Consider the following 23,135-nt stretch of genomic DNA (forward strand, 5'->3'; position numbering starts at 1 on the left):
CACTGTTGTGGGTGTGTACTACAGGCCTCCTGATCAGGAGGAGGAGGTTGATGAGGCCTTCCGTAAGCAACTGGAAGTAGCGTCAAGCACTGGAAAAGCCTGCCCAGGGAGGTGGTGGAGTCACCATCACTGGCAGTGTTCAAGAGGCGTCTGGACAGGGAGGTAGGAGATATAGTTTAGTGGTTTTCTGTAGGTATGGTAAAGGGAGTATGGTTGGACTAGATGATCTTATAGGTTCTTTCTTACCTTGTGATTCTATGATTCTACATGTTTTGGGTGATATTTATACACGTATTTAGACCATGGAAGCCAGTGTTAGGGACACCTGCCTGACTCCCTTTCACCCTAATTAACATTACTGACACTGGATGATCTTTTAGGTCTTTTCCAACCTTGATAATTCTGTGATTCTGTGATGAGGGGGAAGTCACTGTTACCTCTATTCGTAGACCCCCTGAAAATTACTGAAATCCAAGGCACGAGAAAGGAGTTTACCCGAGCCCCAGGTGAAAATGTTGTCACCTGGCCGCTTCAGTGCTGGGACAATGGGGCCAGCAGCACGTCCCTAAGTTGCAATGAGGCTCATCAACTAGGAAACATCGCTCGAAACCCACCTATTGATAGAGAGATCAGCAAATGTCTGGATGGAGTCTCCACTCTCTGGGAAAGAATGCTATCACCTGTAAAGGAAACCTATCTTGTCAGAAGTGATTTGGAGCCTGCACCGGAAAAATGGAGTACGGCTGAGAAAGGTATCCAATACTTGAGAGAAATGGCTGTGATAGAAATGCTGTATGATCCCATGTTTGTCCCTAAGGACCCACACGATGGCCATGACCCAGAGAAGGTGAGTAGTATTCCTGAAATATGGAAGAAGTTCATACGATCAGCACCAGAGAGATATTCCAGTGTACTATTAACAACAGTTAACAGGTATGAAGAGCTGGATAGAAGACCTCCAATTTTCGAGCTGATCCTTGTACTTCAAAATGCAGAAAGCACACCAGCGCCATCCCATGCCCCCATTGCAGCTATCTGCCAAATGGTGTAGAGACTGAGCCAAGCGGAGAGAAAGCAAGACAGCATACTGAAGAACTGGTCCACAGCAAGGAATCATAGTGAACCTGTGGCAGTCTCAGCCATCAGACGCAAACGCTCTCCTGCTTGAGTGAATGACCACAGTGAGACTATGTCACGTGGTGCCCTGTGGAACTACCTATGTGAGCATGGAGAGGATATGAGGAGGTGGCACGACGAACCCACTTATGCATCACGAGCACGGGTGAGAGAATTACAAAAGAGGTCAACCACTACTGAAATGGCCTCTGCCGCTGCAGGTAACCAATAGAGGCGCCCTGCCCTCAGCCAGACAGGAGGAGAGGGATAACAGAGTGTATTGGACTGTGTGGATTTGATGGCCTGGCACATCAGAACCACAGAAATATAAGGCGGAGGGTGGATACCAGTGCACTGGTAGATACCGGTGCACAGTGCACTCTGATGCCCTCAAGTTATAAACGGAAAGAACTGATCCATATACATGGAGTGACTGGGGGTTCTCAGGAGTTATCTGCGTTGGAGGCTGAGGTAAGCCTCACCAGTAGAGACTGGCAGAAACATCGTATAGTGACTGACCAGGGGGCACCATCATACTTGGGATAGACTACCTAAAAAGGGGACATTTCAAGGACCCCAAGGGATACCAATGGGCTTTTGGAATAGCTGCTGTAGGTACAGACAACATTAAGCAGCTGTCTGTTTTGCCTGGCCTATCAGAGGACCTGTCAGCTGTAGGGTTACTACAGGTGGAAGATCAACGGGTACTGAGTGCCACAAAAACAGTACACGGACGACAGTACCGTACTAATACGGATTCCTTGCTCCCCATCCATAGGCTAATTCAACAGCTAGAAAGTCAGGGAGTTATTAGTAAAACCCACTCGCATTCTTTTCTGTCCCTTTGGCCATAGATTGTAGGCCACAGTTTGCCTTTACTTGGAGGGGTGTTCAGTACACCTGGTTTCCCCAGGGGTGGAAACATAACCCGACCATTTGCCAGGGGCTGATCCAAGACACAGTGGAACAGGGCGGTGCTCCTGAGCACCTGCAGCATATTGATGACATCGTTGTGTTGGGTGATACAGCAATGGAGGTTTTTAAAAAAGGAGAGCAGATAATCCAAATCCTCCTGTCTGCTGGTTTTGCTATTAAGCGAGACAAAGTGAAAGGACCTGCCCAAGAAATTCAGTTTCTACAGGTGAAATGGCAAGATGGGCATCATCACATCCCGACAGATGTGATCAACAAAATTACTGCTATGTCTGCACTCACTAGCAAAAAACAGACACAGTCCTTTCTGGGTGTAGTGGGCTTTTGGAGGATGCACATCCCAAATTATAGCCTCATTGTGAGCCCCCTCTATCAGGTGACCCGAAAGAAGAATAACTTTGCGTGGGGTCCTGAACAGCAGCAGGCCTTTGAGCAAATTAAACAAGAGATAGCCCATGCTGTGGCCCTAGGGCCAGTATGGATGGGACAAGATGTGAAGAACATCCTTTACGCTGCTGCTGGGGAGAAAGGTCCCACTTGGAGTTTGTGGCAGAGAACCTCAGGTGAGACCCGAGGCCAACCCATGGGATTTTGGAGTAGAGCATACAGGGGGTCGGAAGAGGGCTACACCCCAACTGAGAAGGAAATCTTAGCTGCATATGAAGGAGTTTGGGCCAGCTCTGAGGTAATTGGCACCGAAACGCAGCTTCTCCTGGCACCTCGACTGCCAGTGCTGAATTGGATGTTTAAAGGGAAGGTTCCTTCCACTCACCATGCCAGAGATGCCACGTGGAGTAAGTGGATTACATTAATCACACAGCGGGTCCGGATGCAGAACCTTAGCCATCCAGGGGTCCTAGAGGTGATCATGGACTGGCCTGAAGGTAAAAAGTTTGAAACACCACCGTCAGAAGAGGTGTCATGCACCAAAGAGGCCCCACCATACAATGAACTACATACAATGGAAAGAAGTTCGCCCTGTTCACGGATGGATTGTGCTGCATTGTTGGGAAGCATCATTTACTGGTCATTTACTGCAGAGACTAGCTACAGAGCTCTTTAAAGCAGTTTAAACAGCCTGCAAACGTGATTTTGCTGCTGGCCATTAGCATCAGCACCTGACAACAAGCTTTAAAGAGCCTCAAGGAGAGCAGAAGCCGTCTTCCGCCCACAGCTTATCCCAGCCTGGTAGCCACTGTTTTTGCTCATAGTGAGCTGAGTTGTTCAGTGAGTGAGCATTGCCTCTGCTGCCTGCTGGGTGACACAACTGTGTTTGCAGGCAGTGGCTCAAGTGGTGAGGGCTGTCGGTATTAGCCTTTTTTAGCTTTTCCAGCTCTCCTCTTGGTGGTCTCTGAGACTGCAGCCTAATTATGGTCTCTACCAGAAAGAGGTCCTACTCCTCAAAAACTGTGGCAACCCAGACGGAGGGCCAGCCCAGAACTGTAGTGGTTCAGGTTTCTGGCTGGTCAGAGTGCCTGGAGTTGTTGCTGCCTGGGGAGTGTGGCAGGGATTCCACCTGCGTGAGATGTGAGCAGGTGGACGAGCTGCTAAGCCTGGTGGTGGAGCTCAGGGAGGAAATGCAGAGGCTAAGGACCATCAGGGAATGTGAGAGGAAGAAGCAGGGAGAGGACAACAGAGAAAACACCAGAAAAGTGGTGGACCCCCTGCCCTGTCACAGGAGGACAATCTACTGCTGAGGAGGGCTGGCAGAGAGTCCTGACTCGCCGTCATGGTTGTTACCACTGCCTGCCTATCTCGTGTCCACCGCTCTCCCTGAGCAACAGGTATCAGGCATTGGAAATCAAAGAGGAGGTGAGTGGAGAGTAGGCATACACAAAGGGCACAGTTGATATAAGTGTGTGTTTGCTTTAATAAATCACCATTTTACCACTCACCACCTTGGTGTCACTTCAGTAATTGGCCCAGCTGTGGGCTTCTAGGGAGTCAAGATCATAAAGTCATCAACAGCCATAAAGCCTTCAAAGTTTCAACAGGTCCAAGTGTCAGGTCCTGTATTTTGGTCACAACCCCAGGAAACCCTACAGGCTTGGGGAGGTGTGGCTGGCAAGCTGCCTGACAGAAAGGGACCTTGGTGCACTGATGGATAGTTGGCTGAATATGAGCCAGCAGTGTGCCCAGGCGGCCAAAAGGGCCAATGGTATCCTGGCTTGTATCAAGAATGGTGTGGTGAGCAGGACTAAGGAAGTCATCCTGCCCCTGTACTCAGCATTGGTGAGGCCTCACCTCGAGTACTGTATTCAGTTTTGGGCACCTCAGCACAGGAAAGATATGGAGGTACTGGAGCAGGTCCAGAGAAGGGCAACAAGGCTCATGAAGGGCTTGGAGAATCAGCCCTATGAGGAGAGGCTAAGGAAGCTGGGGCTGTTTAGTCTGGGGAAAAGGAGGCTGAGGGGAGACCTTATCGCCCTCTTCCAGTTCCTGAAAGGTGCTTACAGTGAGAGTGGGACAAGTATCTTCTCACTGGTGACAAGTGACAGGATGAGGGGAAATGGCCTCAAGTTGTGACAGGATGAGGGGAAATGGCCTCAAGTTGTGCCAAGATAAGTTTAGGTTGGATGTTAAGAGACACTTCTTTACAGAAAGGGTAGTTAAGTACTGGAATAGGCTCCTCAGGGAGGTGGTTGAATCGCCATCCCTGGATGTGTTTAACAGCCGTTTGGATGTGGTGCTCAGGGATATGATTTAGCAGAGGGTTGGTAGAGTACCATAGTTGGTAGAGTACCATAGTTAGGCTGCAGTTGGACTTTGAGATCTTCAAGGTCTTTCCCAACCTGGTAATTCTATGATTCTATGATTTAAGGCAGATTTAGACTAGGTTTCAGGAAGAAATTCTTTACTGTGACAGTAGTGAGACACTGGAACAGGTTGCCCAGAAAGACTGTGAATGCCCCGTCCTTGGAAGCATTCAAGGCCAAGCTGAATGGGGCTGTAAGCAACCTAGCTGAGTGGGAGGTATCCCTGCCTATAGCAGGGAAGTTGGAACAAGGTGATATTAAAGGTCCCTTCCAACCCAAACAATTCTATGATTCTATGAAATTGATACCCTTCAATCTCCTTAAAGGGCCCACATAATCAATTTACCACTGCTCAAATAGTGTCTGTTCTCAAAGATGAAAGGTGTAATTCAAAGCAGATTGCCCACTGCAAGAAATTTCCACCAACACAGTCCATATCCCTGGACTTCACCAGGAGTCATGAATGTAGGAGTTTTAAGTCCTATTCTTTTAAGCCTTTCTTGTACCCCTGAGCCTCCTCATGACCTTTCTGTGCACCGTAGCGGTGCAGGGTCTGGGAGATGGGGTCTCCAGATGGAATTACCTCACAGTCTTTCCTTACTATCTCCTGTGTTGTGGTTTAATCTAGCAGGCAGCTGTTTGCTCAGTGTGGGATAAGGGAGAGAACTGGGGAAAAAAAATGAAGTAGAACTCTTGGGTTGAGATAAAAGCTGTTCACTACGAAAAGAAATTAGAAGGAACAAAAATTATATATACATACATACACAACGAGTGATAAGGTAATTGCTTACCATCTGCTGACTAATGCCCACCAACATATCCCTGAGCAGCTGCTCCCCTGGCCAACTCTCCCCAGCTTTGTTGTCCAACATGATGCCATACAGTATGGGTTGTCCCTTTGGCCAGTGTAGGTCAGCTGTTCTGGTTGACTCTCCTCACCACTCCTTGTGACCCCCAGGCCCCTAACTAGCAGGACAGTACCAGAAGCTGAGACATCCCTGGCTCTGTGCAGCACCACAGCAACAGCAAAAAACATCAGTGTGCTATCAACACTGTTTTTCTCATAAAGCCAAAACACAGCATCACACCACACACCCTGAAGAAAATCAGCTCTGTCTCAGCCGAAACCTGGACGCTTTGCTTTCGCTTCACATTTGCGCCAGCATTTCTTCACTGACTTGGAGACTCCCCTCACCTTTTCATTGTTTGAAGTAACAACAAATGTAGATTTCCCATGGACAGATCTACCCCAAACTGAGAAAGCAAATTCCTTCCTAAAATATTTGCTTCCCTTGCCCCCTTCACCAGCACTATCTGCCCATTCAATTTACCTTCCCATACACACGTGTGCTTCTTTTCCCTCTCTTACTCCCAATACTGATTTATCCCAGAGTGGAGGACCACCCCCCCCCAAATAATCTAATAATGCTGCTTCTAATCCCATATCAACTGAGAATGTATGTTTAACTCCCCACTGCTGTTCAGCAGACACTGCGCTTCCAGGCAGTCCCTTCTCCCAGAGGCCAAGTTAAGTGTGGTAGAGGTTAATCCCACTGACACCAGGGTTGGGACCCCTAATCTTTAAGGCCCTTCTGTAATGGAAATTGTTTTCTCTTTGGGGTAGGAGGAGGAGGTGATGGCTTCATCTGCTGTAGTTTTTACCAGATCTCTTGTTTCCTGAAGGATTTTCCTCATTTTAGCAAGCAGAACTCCCGTGGGCTATCTATCTCCCCTTCATTTAGTCCCTGATTTACCAAGTATCTCCAAATTGTTCCCCTAGAGATGTATGTCCTCACCCTCGCTGCTTCCTTTTTTACCTTCTCTTTCCCCTCCACCCCCATCAGGGTCCCCAGGTTCTCCAGGGTGGCCATGCACTCTTGGAGGGGACGGCCAATCAGCACGGAGCTCAGGCTGAACCCTGTGTGCCTTGGGAGCGCGGCAGGCCAGCACCCCGACGTCCCCCTGCTCCACATTCATGCCCAGGACATCAAAATTGGAGCCCACCGGTTTGTCCTGCTGCTTTATTGCCCGAACCACTACATTCCCACACACATATGCCACAACCTCCTAGATATCTCTCCAGGGCGCTCCTTCCACGTTATCCTTGAGGGTCTCATACTCCCCTAGATTTCTAATCACCAGCCTTAAGATCTCTCCTCCAGAGACCTCATCGGGTGGCAAAGCTCTGATGATGGCCCCCGCCGTCGGCCATGGCAGCCCTATGGCCGAGACCGCCTGCTGTGCCGCCTCGTGCGTGAAGGGAGCGTGCTGTCCTGAGCTCCAAATGCGCTTTACCCACACGGGCCACCCCTCCTCGTTTTTCTTCCAGACTTTCTCTTTTTCTAACACATCCCCGTCCCCCATTCCCGCACATCCCTCTCGCTCTGCCAGTTTTCTGGCACCCAGAGCCCCCCCGCCTCGCACAGCGGAGTTCTCCTGGATCTCCACGTCCCAGATACCCCCACCCCACACCTCCGGGTGCCCGTCTCCCTCGCTCAGAGCCGCCACTTTCCTCAGATCCAGCCCCTTCCCCAGCAGCCTGCTCAGGCACCGCACCTTCCTTCTCAGCCGAGCGTTCTTTGCACTCTCAGTCCTGAGCTCCTCCCTGACCCAGAGCTGCTCTCCCTGCTCGGCCAGCAGCGCGTTGTCACAGCGCAGCGCCACGATCTCGTAGTGGGTCACCCGCAAGCTACTCCGCATGTTCCCCACACACTCTTCAGAGCCCCGACTGAAGCCCCGCAAACAACCCGCGCTAACCGAGCGGCGGCAGCGCTGCCACGCACGTACTCACCGCCCCCAGCGCCGCTCCAGCCCATCGCGCAGCTCCCAGCCCAGCAAAGCTTTCCAGCCGCGGGTCCCGCCTTTTATCCCCCCGGGGCCACCTCGGCGGCCCGCCCCCGCTCTGCAGCCGCCCATTGGGCCCACGCGCACCGCTCCCCGGTCGCCCGCGGGGCTCCGTCCCCCACAGCGGTGCGGAGCCGCGGCGCGGCGGGCGGGGCCTCCCCGGGGGCGGGCGGATGGCCGCGGCGCTGCGCCGCCGTTCGGTGTCGTTGGTGCGTGTGCTCCGCGCCGCCATGCAGCGAGCCGCGGGTTCTCCGTCGCGGCCGGGCAGCCCCGAGCGGGCGAGCGGGGGGAGCTGGCTGAGCGCGCTGCGCTTCGACAACCTGGCGCTGCGCTCGCTGCCCGTCGACCCTTCCGAGGACAACGCTCCGCGGGCCGTGCCCGGCGCCTGCTTCGTCCGGGTGCGGCCCACCCCGCTCAGCAACCCGCGGCTCGTGGCCATGTCGCCGCCCGCGCTGGCGCTGCTGGGGCTGGAGGCCGGAGGCCCCGAGGCCGAACGGGAAGCGGAGGCCGAAAGGGAGGCGGAGGCCGCCCTGTACTTCAGCGGGAACCGGCTGCTGCCCGGCTCGGAGCCCGCGGCGCATTGCTACTGCGGGCACCAGTTCGGCAGCTTCGCGGGGCAGTTGGGCGACGGCGCCGCCATCTACCTGGGCGAGGTGCTCGGCCCACGCGGCGCCCGCTGGGAGCTGCAGCTGAAAGGCGCCGGGATCACCCCCTTCTCCCGGTACGGGGCGGAGGGACGGGACCGGGAGGGAGGAAGCGCTGCGCGTTGCCTGCCTGCCTGCTGCCTGCCTGCTGCCTGCCTGCCTGCCTGCCCGCTGCCTACTTGCCTGCTGCCTGCCTGCTGCGGTCACACTGAGCGGTGCTGGGTCGGCCGTGCTGCTCACAGCGCTGCGGGCGCTGCCCCGGCCTATAGGCGCAGCCTTGGGGCACGGGGAAAGCCTCGGAACGTGTGCTGTCCGAACGCCTGTGTGATTTCACCCTTGTGTTTCCTGGGAGTCCTGTTTCTGCTCTAAACTTCACGGCGCTTCAGTGTGTGCAGCTGAGACCTGGGGGTGGCCTTCAGGATGGTGTTCTTAGGTGGCCTAACAGCCGTTTGTCTAATACAGAACAAACCACAGAATGGTTTTACTGCAGACCTTACTTGTTTTGGTTACCTTCTGTGGTGTTCCTTCCGTACCATGGACAGTTACAAACCCACTGGTGTTTGTGGGCAGCTGGCATGCTGTGCAGTCTTTGTAGTGCATTGGGTAAATATTGCAGAAGTATTAATTTTCAAAGCTTATTGGAGTTAAAAGAGATCTCATTGTGGCCTTCTGGTACTCAAAAGGAGCTTTTGTAAGCTGGAAGGACAGCAACTTTTTACACAGTCAGGATAAGAGGGAATGGCTTTAAACTAAAGGAGAAGAGGTTTAGGTTCGGTGTGAGGCAGAAATTCTTCACTCAGAGTGGTCAGGCCCTGGCACAGCTGCCCACTGAAGCTGTGGGTTCCCCATCCCTGGAGGTGCTCAAGGCCAGGCTGGATGGGGCCTTGGGCAGCCTGAGCTGGTGAGTGGCAGCCTGCCCATGGCAGGGAGTTGGACCCAGAGGTCTGGACAGCTCAGATCTGCCCCTGCATTGCCCTGTGATTTTGAGCAGAGACTTCTCAGTCCGTGTTCCCCTCTGCTAAGTAGGAGGTGGCACTTCCTTCCCTTATAGCCAGAAGGCTTACGGCCTGCCTCTGTCTCTGCTGCAGGCAAGCCGATGGTCGGAAGGTCCTTAGGTCAAGCATACGGGAGTTCCTGTGCAGCGAGGCCATGTTCCACCTTGGAATTCCAACAACGAGGGCTGGAACCTGTGTGACATCTGACTCTGAAGTTGTTCGTGACATATTTTATGATGGAAATCCAAAAAAAGAAAAGTGTACGGTTGTTCTGAGGATAGCGCCTACATTTATAAGGTAGGAAGAAGCCCACTTCTCTTTTTGGCTATTATTCATTTAAAACAAAACTGAGCACGAAAATAACATTTTAAGTATATTTTGATAACAGCAGCATTTGCTTGTTTCTTGTTCTGGAATCTTGGAACTCATTTGCCAGGCTGTGGGAAGCTGCTGTGTTAGACCATGGGGTGAGGTGAGGCAGCATCTTGCCCGTGGGCAGATAGACACTAACTCAGTACCACTGTGATAGGAAGTCCTGCAGATATCAAAATAGGTTTTTCATTTGTATGCCTGCGTGTAAGTTGGTTGGTTGGTTTGTTTGTTAGTAGAATTGGTGTATTATAGCTCTACCCTTAGTTCTAAAGTTGTTGTAATGACATTCTTGAGGTTTGGGGGTACCCTCTAAAAGCCCGAGGGTGGCACTTTCCTTGTCTGAAAAGCACACCGAGGTCCTGCTCCAGTGCAAAACAGGAGTTTGGGGGAGGTGATGCTGCCTCAGAAGAAAATGCATGTTAAGAAAATGTGAGACATAAAGAATATATCTATGTGTGCATGTACATATGGAAAAATATGCCTTATATGTGACGTCTGGTCCAATATTTTAAATATTTATCTGTCTTGTGTGCCTTCCTTCCATCGAGTTACTGAGTTTCAGCTGCTGCAGCACAGGTTTTTTGCTCACAGTCGGTTGAAGGATTGGTGTTAAACTCAAAAGATGATATTGCACCAACAAATTCTTTTACAACACATAATACTGGAGGAAGTTAATGTGTCAGATAGCAGTAAAAAGTAATACTAAGCCCTGTTCTTCTTGTTTTCAAACAGATTTGGCTCTTTTGAAATTTTCAAAGCCCCTGATGAATATACGGGACGCAAGGGACCCAGCGTGAACCGGAACGACATTCGAGTGCAGATGCTGGATTATGTGATTGGCACTTTCTACCCAGAAATCCAGGAGGCGCATGCAGACAACAGCGTTCAGAGGAATGCTGCTTTCTTCAAGGAGGTAAGGAGGATCAGTTTCTCTTTGTAAATTCATCCCGGCTGTCTTCAAGAACTGCGGTCACTTCGTGTCTCATTGCTTCAGCTGCTCTTTTGTTTGGAGAAAACACTCTCAGTAGAGCTGCTTATTCATGGAACCGTAGAATTGCTCAGGTTGGAAAAGACCTTCAAGATCAAATCCAACCACAACCTAATGGTACTGCTGCTAAAAGCAGTGCTGATACTGATTGAACTAATGAAAGCAGTTCTTCATTTTACCTTTTCAGTAGCAGGGCATGATTTCTTGTCTCTCAGTGAGCTTCACAGAACTGTTCTTTCACTTTACTGAAGGTGAACGCAAGGGTGAATTCTGGCCCTGACTGTCAAGCAGTGGGTAAATGGTACTGAGGTAGAACTTGCAAGGTTTCATTTTCTAAAACACTGAGAACAGCTAAGTTGCTGCCTGTCTATTATCTTCCACATTATAAATGGGAATGCTGACATCAAGTCACTTTAGAATTCAAGTGTTTAAAGGCAGCCAAGCAGTGAGACAGCTTTCCCAAGGAGGTAGTGAAACCTCCAGCTTGGGGAATGGTAAGATCAAATAAGATAAACATAACATAGTGGTGTAGTGATTGATAGGTGGTTCTGTAGTGGCCCAGAGGAGGGCTGGGTGATTTCTCAGAGGCAGTTTTGAACCACTTTTAGTTACCGTGTAGGTTCTGACATAAACAATTACTGCAGGAGTATTGTAAAAGTTGAATTACAACATCAGTAAGTGTAGCTTTGCTGTGTATCTCTCTGAAGTAAAATGTAGCTTAGTTAATTGGTATCTAAACTTCATTTTCCCAATTACCCTTTCCCTCACTGTTGATACTGTAATTCTTGACACTGAATTTCCTTTGTATTTCTTTACCTCAGCAAGCAAAAGAAAGGATTTGAGGCAGGGGAATAAGATGCTTCCATTTGTGATTCAGAGTTTCATATACAGTGGTGCTACCCTTGCAGAAAGGATCCAGCTTGGAATTACCAGAGAACTGTAATAAAGGTTCTGATTTGAATCACCTAATGTGCAAACTAGATGCTGATACTTGTAGTAATTCTGCTTACTGGGTAGTTACAGCAGTCTAATATACGTGACTGGTCTATGTGACAACAGCTGTGATGCTTTGACATCTCCTGAAACGACCTGTTTGTGGTGAAGTGGCTGCAACATGATGCATGCTACTCACAGAGCAGTAATAAGACATCAGGCAGGCTTAACATCTGTTGCTCTCTAACTCTTGTGAGTTCTGAGTTTGTGCATACTTGCAGTAATTCATTTTTGAAAAGCAAGTGGTAGTTCAACACCCAGCGGTGAAGAGGTTAACTTCACTACAGACCTTTGACATGTGAATTAATGGTGCTGGCAGTGACTGCAGGTGGCTGTGGGTCTGTACTGCTCCGTAGTCAAAGTGGCACCTTTGCTTTTTTGTGGCAGAAAGACTATGGAACTTGAGGATCTTTGCAGAGGATTGTGTGAACAAAGCTTGTTCTTCCCCTTAGCTCCTCTCCCATCTCAGCTGCCACGAGCCACTCCTGCCTCTTTCTGCCTTTGACTTCTGACCCAGTTACTACTGATTTCTTCCCCCCGTTCTGCCATGCGTTCCTTACTGCCCCGTGTCTCTCTCATTTTTGTTGTGCTTCTCCAGTCCGGGTCTGTCCTTGCTGCATATCTATGCTAGCATTCATTGTACTTCATGTTTAGTCTCCCTGGTGGAAGTTTACTGCAGCTGTCTCCATCTGCCCAGCACCCCCATCTCCTGCCTCGTTTTCCAGACACTTCTGTCTTTTTGAATAGGAGGGAAAATGCTCTCACAGCTCTTCTCTAATGTACTTTTACCTTGTTGCCCTGTGGAGGAAAGGGAGGAAAAAGGGAGGAAAAAGCTACAAGTGATTGCATTCCACAGTACTGATGAGAAAATAAGCACAATTATCTGTATTTGCTCAAGTTATTTTAATAATGGTAGTTGCTCATTCAACTTCCATGAATGTTTTTAATAGAGTGCTCTTGTTTGTATACACCACGCCTGTTTTGCAGTACGGCCAGCAGTAGAAAAATCTGCTGAGAAAGACTGAAGGTGGAAGTAAGGAGAAAGCTGTCTTTCTACTCAAGATACCCATCTTGGGGCTGCATCCAAGCTTTAATTGCTTTCAGGTGTTCTTGTTGGCTGGATTTATGTATTTGCCAGCAGGGCATCGGCGGTGTGTGATACCTTCACACAAGGACATCCAGCAGTTCTGAACTGCTTTACTGCTGGAAGTTTTGTGCTCTTTTCTGTACTTTTTCCCATCTTCCTGGCACAGAACCATCTTGCAGGGTGTGTCTCCCTTTCTTGCTTGCTATCAGTTTTGTGCACACATAGAGACTTGGAGCACTGACTTCCAGCTGCCCTATGAAGCAGAATTCAGGACGGGAGTATAGAGTACTCCCGGTGAGGATATTGGAAAGAGTAGAAGCCTGGGATCTCGAGGTAAACCAAAAGCTTTTGTTCCAGCTTTCATTTGCAGCTTTTCCTACCTGTCAGATTATCCCAGACCAACATTCTCTTGTTTTCCTTCCTCGCATGACTGACTACACATCTTTAACAAAGAAAAGTGGAAGAGAACAAGAAGACAAGTAGAAGAAACTAAGGTTACCTCTGTTAATGGGATCATGTTTTAAACCTTAATAAAACGCACCACATCCTGGAGAAAGCAGTCACTTTAGATTTCAGCACGTTGCTGGCTATTTGGGAAGATAAACGATTTTAACTCGGAGAACAGTTTGATTCAAAAGCTTTAGCTAATGGTTACATTGATTAATTAATGTCAGTTCAGGGAAGCATTTAGAAATACAGAGATTTATTTAAAAGCCAGATTAGCTTCCTGAACTTCAGATTTTGTAGAGCACATCTAGTTGCATTTGACAAATGGGCTAAATTAAATAACTAGGCCTATTGTAAAATCACATGCTGTTATCTCTGCCAGACGGGGAGCGTGCACCGGTTACAGCTGGGGGTCCCACAAAGGTAACACTCAGTTAAACAACTGAACATCTCTGGTGAAGCCTGCGTTCAGTGAAGCGTGAGATTTAAATAGAGTTGCCGTTCTTGGGATGTCTTTTAGCTGAAAGGTGAACTCTTGGCTTTTTTCTGCTCCTGGCAGATTGAGGTAAGTGCCCATCAGTGCTGAAGCTTGTTAGCAAGGAATCATTCCTGTCTAACCCACTTAGTTTCTGTGAATCACTCCTGTACACCAAGTAAACCAGAGGGCTGACTTTAGATTTGTTTCTTTGCATATCATTCTTCCTTTTATTACTCAGATTTTGCTGTTTTCTTCTGCCTAAAGAACCTAATGGTTCTTTAAAATAAGCAGAGGAGAAAAAGAATGGGCTAGAAAAGCATTTAAATTTGATGTCAGATGGTTTACTGTATTTCAGTGTTCTGTCTTTAGCACGTTTGGAAGCTGTACAGCATGTTTTTTGAGCATGGAAAGAAGAAAGGGAGAACAAACAAATGGGAAATCTAGGAACTGGGCAGTTAATAAAAGGAGGAAAGAGGCCAAGTGTCTGCAAGATACTTGTGTATGTTGTTTGCTGCCACAGTCTGCTCCCATTAGAGCAATAGAAAAATCCATTCAGCTTAACAAGTGCTTGGAAATGTATGAACTGTCAAACATTGTGTTGATAAACAAAATTGTTTTCTCTTTTAGATAACAAAACGGACGGCAAGGTTGGTTGCTGAGTGGCAGTGTGTTGGTTTCTGCCATGGTGTGCTGAATACAGATAACATGAGCATAGTTGGACTAACTATTGACTACGGCCCTTTTGGATTTATGGACAGGTCAGTGGGGCTCCTGGGCATTATTCAAAATGTGCGTATATATTATCTGTGTAAAACAATCCTGATGTTGTTCAATATTGCTTCAATATCTTAGCTGTCAGGTAGATTTACAGACCTTTATAGCAAATAAAGTTAAGTTAGGTTTGGTTGTCATGTAATTCCTCTGTTCAACTTTATATTCATAACTTCTCTAAATGTTAGACTCCTCTTGTAGCATGTGGAGCTCCTCAGTGCTTGGGAGGGCAGGAAAACACCTGACCAGACAGCTTTTGGAAGAGACTCAAAGCAAGGAGGACTGCTTCCTTCCAGTTGTTGTGTTTTAGACTCCTACAGAGCTTCCCATGGTATTGGTGTCCAGATAACAAAAAGAATGCTGTTTCTTCTCCTGTAGGTATGACCCTGAGCACATCTGCAATGGCTCCGATAACACAGGGCGCTATGCTTACAACAAACAGCCAGAGATTTGCAAGTGGAATCTAGGGAAGCTTGCTGAAGCCTTAGTCCCAGAGCTGCCCTTGGAAATAAGTGAGCTCATCCTGGAAGAAGAATATGATGCAGAATTTGAAAAACATTATTTGCAGAAGATGAGGAAGAAACTAGGCCTGATTCAGTTGGAATTAGAAGAAGATAGCAAGCTGGTGACTGAACTACTTGAAACCATGCATCTCACAGGTTGGTGAAGAACACAGGTAGACCGTGAGTACCTTAGAGTTACACCAAGCCACTGTTTTCATCTTCACCTTACAAGAAAGCAGCCTTGCACAACCACATTGTCATCTGAGAGAAGACTGAGGGGGAACTGAATTTGTGTGAACTGAGTGGCAGTTGTTGCTTTTTTACATGGCACCCAGTGTGTTGCATTGCACTCTTGCTGAGAGTGCCCCACTGCTTTGAGGGTGGGAGGGTTAGAAGGGACTGTGGGAGGGACCTACTGGTTTCTTAGTTCCATCACCCATAGAATTCGTTTTTTCAGGTGGAGACTTCACAAATATTTTCTACTTGCTGAGTTCATTCTCAGTAGATACTGATCCTTCAAGACTGGAAGATTTCCTAGGAGAGCTTACGAGTCAGTGTGCTTCAGTGGAAGAACTGAGAGTTGCTTTCAAACCTCAGATGGATCCAAGGTAATGCTGTTGTTTCCTTCAATGCTTTGGCCAGTGCTGTTAGTTTCATCATTACTATAATAAATTCAGCCCGCTATGTATTACGAAGCTAGTAATATCACAGTTGGATAAGCAGATGCATCACAACCTATAGCAGTGGAAATTCATGCATAGTTTGAGACTGTTAAAGGCTCTCGGGCTGCACTTGTCAGCATTTTTGTTTTTCTTCATTCTTCTTCCTCACTTTCGCTGCTGACTGAGCCAATGAGACAGTGCCAGCTAGTGAAGGAATGCAGTCATATTTTATAGATGTAATAGATTTAAACAGCAGCTCCTGTGTCTTGCCAGTTTTCTGTCCTGTTTACTGTTAGCCAATTGCTTCTAGCCGCCAATGCTCTGAGCTGGGTATAGCTGAAATACACGCTTCAGACTCTGCAGCCTGTTTGGTGCCATCCCTGTTCTGTAGCTCAGCTGCTCTGAATGTGGTAAAATGGTAATTTTTGTTCACCCACTGGTTTATAGAAGCAACTGGAGCAGTTTTCCACTTTCCTTTGGAGCAGTGGAGGACAGGGAAGTTGTTGGACCTGTGTTTGTCCTTTTCTTTTTTTAGAATCACAGAATCACCAAGGTTGGAAAAGACCTAAAAGATCATCCAGTCCAACCGTTCACCTATTACCAATAGCTCCCACTAAACCATGTCCCTCAACACAACATCCAGTCATTCCTTGAACACCCTCAGGGTCAGTGACTCCCACCTCCCTGGGCAGTTCATTCCAGTGCCTGACCACCCTTTCTGAGACGTAATACTTCCTGATGTCCAGCCTGAATCTCCCCTGCTGTAGCTTGAAACCATTCCCCCTGGTCTCATCTGCCAGATGGGATGGGAAAAATTACAAGTGGGTGTATTTGGGGTAGGGCTTCCATGAATGTAATTAATGTGCCAAACTCTTCAGCTTTCTCTGCATGTTGATATCAACGTTATCAGGTGTGAGCAGGGAGCTGGGCAGAGGAACTGGTTGGTGTGCAGCCTGATCAGCTCAGTTTGGTGTTATGCCAAGATTGCTGGAGATGAACATTTATTATGCTGGAAATGATACTTATGTGCCATCCATAAAACTTAAGCAACTAAAACAGAAAAGTAAATAAGTTGGTAGGCACTGCTTCTTTAATTAGTTCCAGGCTTCAGCTACTTTGAAGTTGAAGGCACTCGTGTTTGTATTGCATTCAGGCTTAGAGAGAAATGTGAAAGGTCACTATAAGTCACTGTGATGTGGAGTAAAGCTTTGAGCTGAGGGCACAGTAGTACGTTAAACTGAGTGCATAACTGATTGAATTCCAAGTGTTGTGATAGAACTTAGGATAATACTTCATGTAACTGAAAAGAAAATGAAGGCACGTAGCTTATCTCTGCTTACTGAAAGCAGGAAGACACAGTTTGGATAGAATTAGTTGTGTGATGCTGGGGAGCGATGGCTTTTGTTTATGTTTGCATTCATAGGAAAACAAGTGGAGTGTTTTGATGTTCTGCAACTTGACTCTTGGCTCTTTAGTTTACTTCTTTAGTTATGAATCCAAGGGAAAAAAAAAGGCATCATAGCCAAAATGCAATGAAGCTCTTCCACGTCAGCAGCTAACACAGTCTGCTGTAAAAAGATACAGTCCTCATCAACCCCTAGAATTGCTTTTTTCCTTAGTACTGCTGAGTAGCTGCTGAATACTTATTTTGAATGCGATTACAGTGTGAAGGTGAGAAAATGTAGTTTAAAAACACATAGAGTCTCTGTTCTGATACTGAGGTAAGATGGAGTTCCTTATCCCACACTCCTCTCAAAGTAGAGTGTTTTGATGAGAGTTTTGCATCTAAATCCAATCGATAGTTCCAAAACTCTACTGCCTGCACTTTGTGTATCACAGAAATGCAGATGAAATGCACTGTTCCTCCCTCCCTTCTTTAGTAAAGTAAGCAAAGTCTGTTTTATATATATATGTATGAACACACACATTTACTTGTTTTGTGAATTATAAACACTGGTGTTTAATTTCTACAGTGAAATCATAGGCTATTGTGAATGCTTTCCCATCTATTTCTTGGTTGCAAAAAGATGATTCTCAACAAGCCTTGCAACTCAGATGTCTAATGTGCTTTTTCCCCCTGTTCCCAGACAGCTGTCGATGATGCTGATGTTGGCTCAGTCTAACCCTCAGCTGTTTGCACTCATTGGAACAAAAGCTAATATAAACAAAGAATTAGAGCGCATTGAGCAGTTCTCTAAACTGCAGCAGTTAACAGCAGCTGATTTACTCGGCAGAAATAAAAGACACTGGGCGGAATGGCTGGAGAAATACAGGTGAGGTTTATCAGTATCCATAGCAGTACGTTTGCTCTGTGCTTTGAGAATGCTGTGCACGTCTCATGGAAAAAACAGGGATTCAAAGTATGTAGGCTGAGGGACGGAGGTGGGGTGCAGGCAACCAGGAGTGTTAACCAGTGTGTAAGAGTTCACTGTTAACTGGAGGCTGTCAGTACAGAAAACGTCCTGTGGAACATTAGTTGTTTCTGCTGTGTGGTTTATGTCACGACTTCTTTCCTCACCTGGCTGGCTGGGGTCTCGTTTAACAGTGGGTCTGAGTTTTAGGAGGCATTCCTGCTGACAGATCAAACATTAATTGATTTTATTGATCTTAATTTCAGAGCCCGTTTACACAAAGAAGTAGAAAGCATCAGTGATGTTGATGCCTGGAATACGGAACGTGTGAAGGTTATGAATTCCAGCAATCCAAAATACATCTTGAGAAATTACATAGCCCAGAATGCCATAGAAGCAGCTGAAAATGGGGATTTCTCAGAGGTAAGATCGCTGCTTGACAGCTGTGTAGGTCTGCGTGGATGTGTAATGATGCTGCTCTTGAACACGATGCTGGGTGAGCTTCGTTCTGGTTCCCTTGTCAGTAGAGGGATCGGGAATTTTCTGTTTGGAATGCTTGTCCTGTTGTTGGGTGAGCTGTGCTTTTAATGGAGAGGAACTGAAAATCTGAGTCTGAACTTTACCTGATCTTAAGACACTTCACTGTCTTGAAGAGAGCGGAAGGAGACAGCTGGGGATCAACTTCCACCTAGTCCTTGCTGTGCTAAACTCCTGGCTTCTGACTGTGGAGTTGAGCATGCAGATTGTTACCTTCAGAATAAGGGTCAAGTGATGTATTCTGGGAAATACAACAAAAGGATTTGTGTACAAGACCTGCATTTTAAGTTACCTGTGCTTGAGTTCCATGCAGATAGAAATTCAGCCAGGTATTATTTTATAGTTTTTTGCTCATTTCTGTAGATACTGTTCATCTCTTTCCTATTTGGCTTGCCTGGAGTTTGCGTATTAAAAACAATGTACTTAATCATCACTTAGTTTGAGTGTCTTTTCTTCATCGTTTTGTCTTTCTAAACTGTAGTACCCATACTCTGCTTTGTCTCTAGGTAAGAAATGTATTGAAACTCTTGGAAAATCCATTCCAACAAACAGAAAAATCCTTGGAGACAGACACCAAGGAGGAGGAAGCAACTGCTGCAGCAGCTGCTTGTGCTCAAGCAACCAGAAGCAGGCTACCTTACTGCAGTAAGCCTCCCCTCTGGGCTTCAGAGCTCTGTGTTACATGATCTTCATAACCGCCTTGTTTTATTTTTCGCTCTAAACTGAAGACTGTGATCCTCCTTCAGCAGTGAAGAATTGAGCAAGGCAATCATCAAAGTGCTATTAAGTTATTGAAACAACCCTCCATTTGGATGCATCTACAGCAGTCTTCATCTGTGCTTAATTTAGGGCAGTCTCGGATCCTTGGAGCAAGCTGCTAACACTGGACAGTCTGTACACATTGTTTCTCTGTGTGTTCTGAGACTGAAGGCCTTTCCTTTATTCGTACCACACTGCAGTATTTTCTCTTGAGACACGCTGACTTTTGAACATCCAAATGGAGTTGTTACATGAAGACAAAAGTATCAAGTCAGGAATCTGATCTGTTTTTGTCTGATGTCTTAACTAATAGTACTTCTAACATCTATTGGCTGCTTTTTCTATGCAGGGATTTCTAGGCCACTTTAACGGAGGAATAGATACAGTGATGCTTGTTTGAAGTCACAATTCAGTTTATTAGTTCATTTATTGTGAACCTGTAGGTTGATATTTAACCTTTATCTTCAGAGTCTGCAGGCAGGGGCTTGAGGGGGAAGTGAACAAACGGGTGGGTTTTGTTCTTTTTTGTGTTTTCTTTTATATAATACATAAAGAGCACAATGAAGGGAGACCGTATATTTGCACTTGAAAACCTTGGTGGTGAAGTCAGCTCAGATTCACAGTGTTTACATACAATATACACGTGTGTAAATATTGGCAAAAGCCATGAGTGTAGTTCATAAGTCGCTTGTAAGGTGACAAGGTGTAAGGGCAAATTCAGTTGCCTAAATGAGCACAAGCTGTACGGATGCCCCCAGTACTCAAACACAGGTTCCTTCTGCTGGGTTGTGTGCTCCTACCACAGTTCTCTTCAAGAGAAGCACACAGCTGGGATGCCTGTTCACAGTGTCACTGAGTTGCTTCTGTTCCCACTGTGCTCTTGTGCATCTTTGCTTCTGTGGCTGGTGGGAATTCTCAGGCTGTGAATTGAGGAAGGTGCAATTTAAGGAACGTACTGCGTGAGCATCGTGTGAAAGATGCTACAGGAGGATGGGAGCTGACTGGCTTGAAAATGTATTGGTGATATTTCAGTTTGGTTTCAGTTGAGATGTTAGGGGGAAATCTGCTTCTTCTATTGCCGTGTCAGCAGAAATGAAAGGAGGTCCCAAGTTAAAGGTTTGACTGAGCTTATTTCTGAAGGGCTTATTCCTGAGCTTATTTCTGAAGGGCTCTGCTTCACATAATCCTTGTGCAAGTCTGATGTGGTGTGAAGGTTTCTCTTTTCCAAAGAAGCCGCTGTCTTCCACTGTGAGTTTAAGGGCAGTCTGGTCAATAGCTCTCTTTTAAGTCTTCCTCAAATCATGAGCTATGGAGAAACAGGGAGAAGGCTGGGCTGTTGCTTGTCCAGTTCAGCTGATACTCAATTTCTTCTTGCTGCCTCAGTGAATAGGTGATGTTTTGAATGCAGGTATTCATTCTGCCTTGCCTTTGACTTAGAGAAGCTGCTGTTAAGTAATGTCTGTAAGTAATGAGAACCTGAAGAACACGGCACCTCCTGTGACATCTCAGAGTCCTTATTGGAAAGGATGGATGTGAAGAAGTGACTATCCAGACTGAGGCAGAATGGTGCATTTAGAAGAGGATGTGCCTATAAGTAGGCAGCAGTTCTGTGGGGGCTGGAGTGAATGATCCCTTCCAGCCCATACTGTGATTCTGTCGTACTTGCTGGTGCAGCTGGTTGCCTCCTGGAAGCAATTTGTTTCTATAGGGGTTTGACTGCTGAAGTGACCATCATCAGGCATTATCCCTCATTGGACTTGGGGACTCCTGAAAGCAAACCATCTCATGGAAGCTGTTACTGCGAGGCAGTGCTGGGTAAGGACTGCGCCAGGGGAGGGATGGGGAGGGAAATGTGCTGCCAGTTGAAGGACATCTCAAGCATTCTCCTAGCAAAGCTGCAGAACCCAGCCATCTCTTGTGCTGTGCTTTGACCAGAAGGGACTAATAGGAAGGGAAAAAGAAGTTGCTCCACTATGATCACAGCTGTGTGCTCGTTTTGTTTCTCAGTTTATAGGGAGGAGCGCTGCTGTGGTGGAGCTCTGCCTGAGCTGCTGGCTTAACAAAGTGCTCTAAAGTAACGATTTTAAACCATACCTCAGGGATTATGTGTCTTTAATGGCATTCTGACATTGTTTTATTTTGGGGTCTTGTGTAGATCTGATTAATGCACGGAGGGGAATGGTGTTACAGCATTGTATTTGGACACAGGAGATGCTGAATTAATGACTGAATTAATTTCCATATAGAGAAGCACATTCATTTGCTGTTGTGACGGGGAGAGGGAGATACTTTGATACTCTGCTAGCAAATTGATCCTTAAAAAGGGATGCCAAATGTAAAAGTGAAGAATGAAACCGTGGGGTGCTTGTCCCACTAAATGCGTCCTTAAGTGTGAATCAAGTGCAAGAGGACTGGAAAGCTTGAAATCGCAACTAGAGAACGGCGGTTGTGTGGCTGCTTTGGTGTGCCAGTAATTAAAGCTGTGTTTGTAATAAATACACCACGTTCACCAGCTGTGAGTACACGCTCCATGGTTCTGCCAGGGTTGAGCTGTTGGTGTTGAACTGCTCAGTTTCTCGGTGCATGCAGCAATTAATATCAGTGCTGTGTTTGAATACTTGGCTTCCAGTTGTCACTTTTAGAATGCTTGTGCTCTTGTAGCACCTTCATTCCAAAAGGCAAATGAGTTTCAGCTCATCGATAGAACAAAGTGACTGTTTGTTCCTGGAGCAATGTGGAAGTGGGAGCTTGTTAAGGACAACTCAGTTAAGTTTAGCCTAGCTAAGAACTTCACCTTTAGGTCAGCTCTTCAGAGAGAAGGAGATACAGCTCATAACATTAGAGAGGCCGAATCATAAATCACTTTTTAGAGCTCACATGTGCTTTACTTTGGCCTGAAAATAAATATTTCTGATCAGATATTTTGCTTACATAAAAAGACTTCTGGGCTCAGAATGAGTTTGAGACTCTTCAACACCAACAGCCTTCTTTGGAAACCCTTTGGTTGCACTTTGGTCCTCTCTGCCTGTACAACCTGACCTGCCGTTGCCTAAAGGCAGGCGGCACCCAGGGGACCAAGGTCTCACTCACCATCACTGCTTCCTGAGCTTGTGGAGCTACGACTGCCTGCTGTCTGACTGCCGCTGTTCTCTTTGGAACATCTTTGTTTCTCTTCAGCCAAATGCTGCTGCTGGCTTTAATTCTTTTATTAAAGAAATAAGTAAATCCAAAATGTAATTTTAATATCCTGATCCGTGTCTGTTGTTTCCTGGGAGGCCTTTCCTGTTAATGGTGCCATTCAGCATCCTGCTCTCTGCAGAAGCAGTAGTGCTGGGTCAGCATCAGGTGGGGCCAGATGGGATCGCAGCAATCTCACTTGGTATTTTGCAGTGTTTGTTGGCTCTGCAGCTCAGCTGCCCCCACAGGCCCTGTGTGTGGGCTGTTCCTTGCTGTGTTTTTGCCATCTCAAGGCCCTTCTCCTCTCCTCACCCTGCCCCACAGCCTCGTGCTGAGTAGTGGGGATGTGTGGGGGGCACAGCTGCTCCAAAGTTCCTGGAGGGCTCCTCTGTGCCTCACATCACCCTGCTCAGCCATAGAGATGTGGGGGTTCCTCCAATGGAGCCATAGCTCACAGTGGCTGGGCTCTGCCCTGCTAGTGGGATGTGAGGAGCGGCTGCTACTGCAGCATTTCCCTCTTCCTGAGCCCTCACTTCTGCTTTTCCCCTTTACTGGCTGGCATGTGGCGTCCCAGAGGTTGTATCAAAAAGCACCAGTTTGGATACAGACATTCAGTATTACAGAGCTGGAGGCAAGGACTGGGAGAGCGAAGCAAGCAGTGGGGAAAATGATGAGCGGTACTTGTGCTTTGCTTTGAGACACCGGTGAGGTTTTAGTTCTTG

At 47.2% G+C, this 23,135-nt stretch overlaps 1 protein-coding gene across 2 annotated transcripts; it reads left to right on the top strand.

Moving 5' to 3' along the window:
- The first annotated feature begins 7,822 nt into the window (after window positions 1–7,822).
- On the top strand, window positions 7,823–22,473 carry SELENOO (selenoprotein O). Of its 2 annotated transcripts, none has more exons than XM_072326385.1 (9): window positions 7,823–8,370; window positions 9,382–9,585; window positions 10,393–10,573; window positions 14,281–14,411; window positions 14,803–15,083; window positions 15,385–15,535; window positions 17,677–17,862; window positions 18,207–18,363; window positions 18,984–22,473. In XM_072326385.1, the coding sequence occupies exons 1-9, from the start codon at window positions 7,823–7,825 to the stop codon at window positions 19,170–19,172; spliced, it is 2,028 nt and encodes a 675-aa protein (XP_072182486.1). In that variant the 3' UTR covers window positions 19,173–22,473. The 2 variants fall into 2 exon arrangements, with proteins under 2 accessions (XP_072182486.1, XP_072182487.1); XM_072326386.1 differs by having other exon boundaries at window positions 18,984–19,163.
- Window positions 22,474–23,135: the final 662 nt, after the last annotated feature.

The sequence above is a fragment of the Excalfactoria chinensis genome, chromosome 1, assembly GCF_039878825.1.
Source record: "Excalfactoria chinensis isolate bCotChi1 chromosome 1, bCotChi1.hap2, whole genome shotgun sequence".
In the NCBI taxonomy this organism is placed as follows: domain Eukaryota; kingdom Metazoa; phylum Chordata; class Aves; order Galliformes; family Phasianidae; genus Excalfactoria; species Excalfactoria chinensis.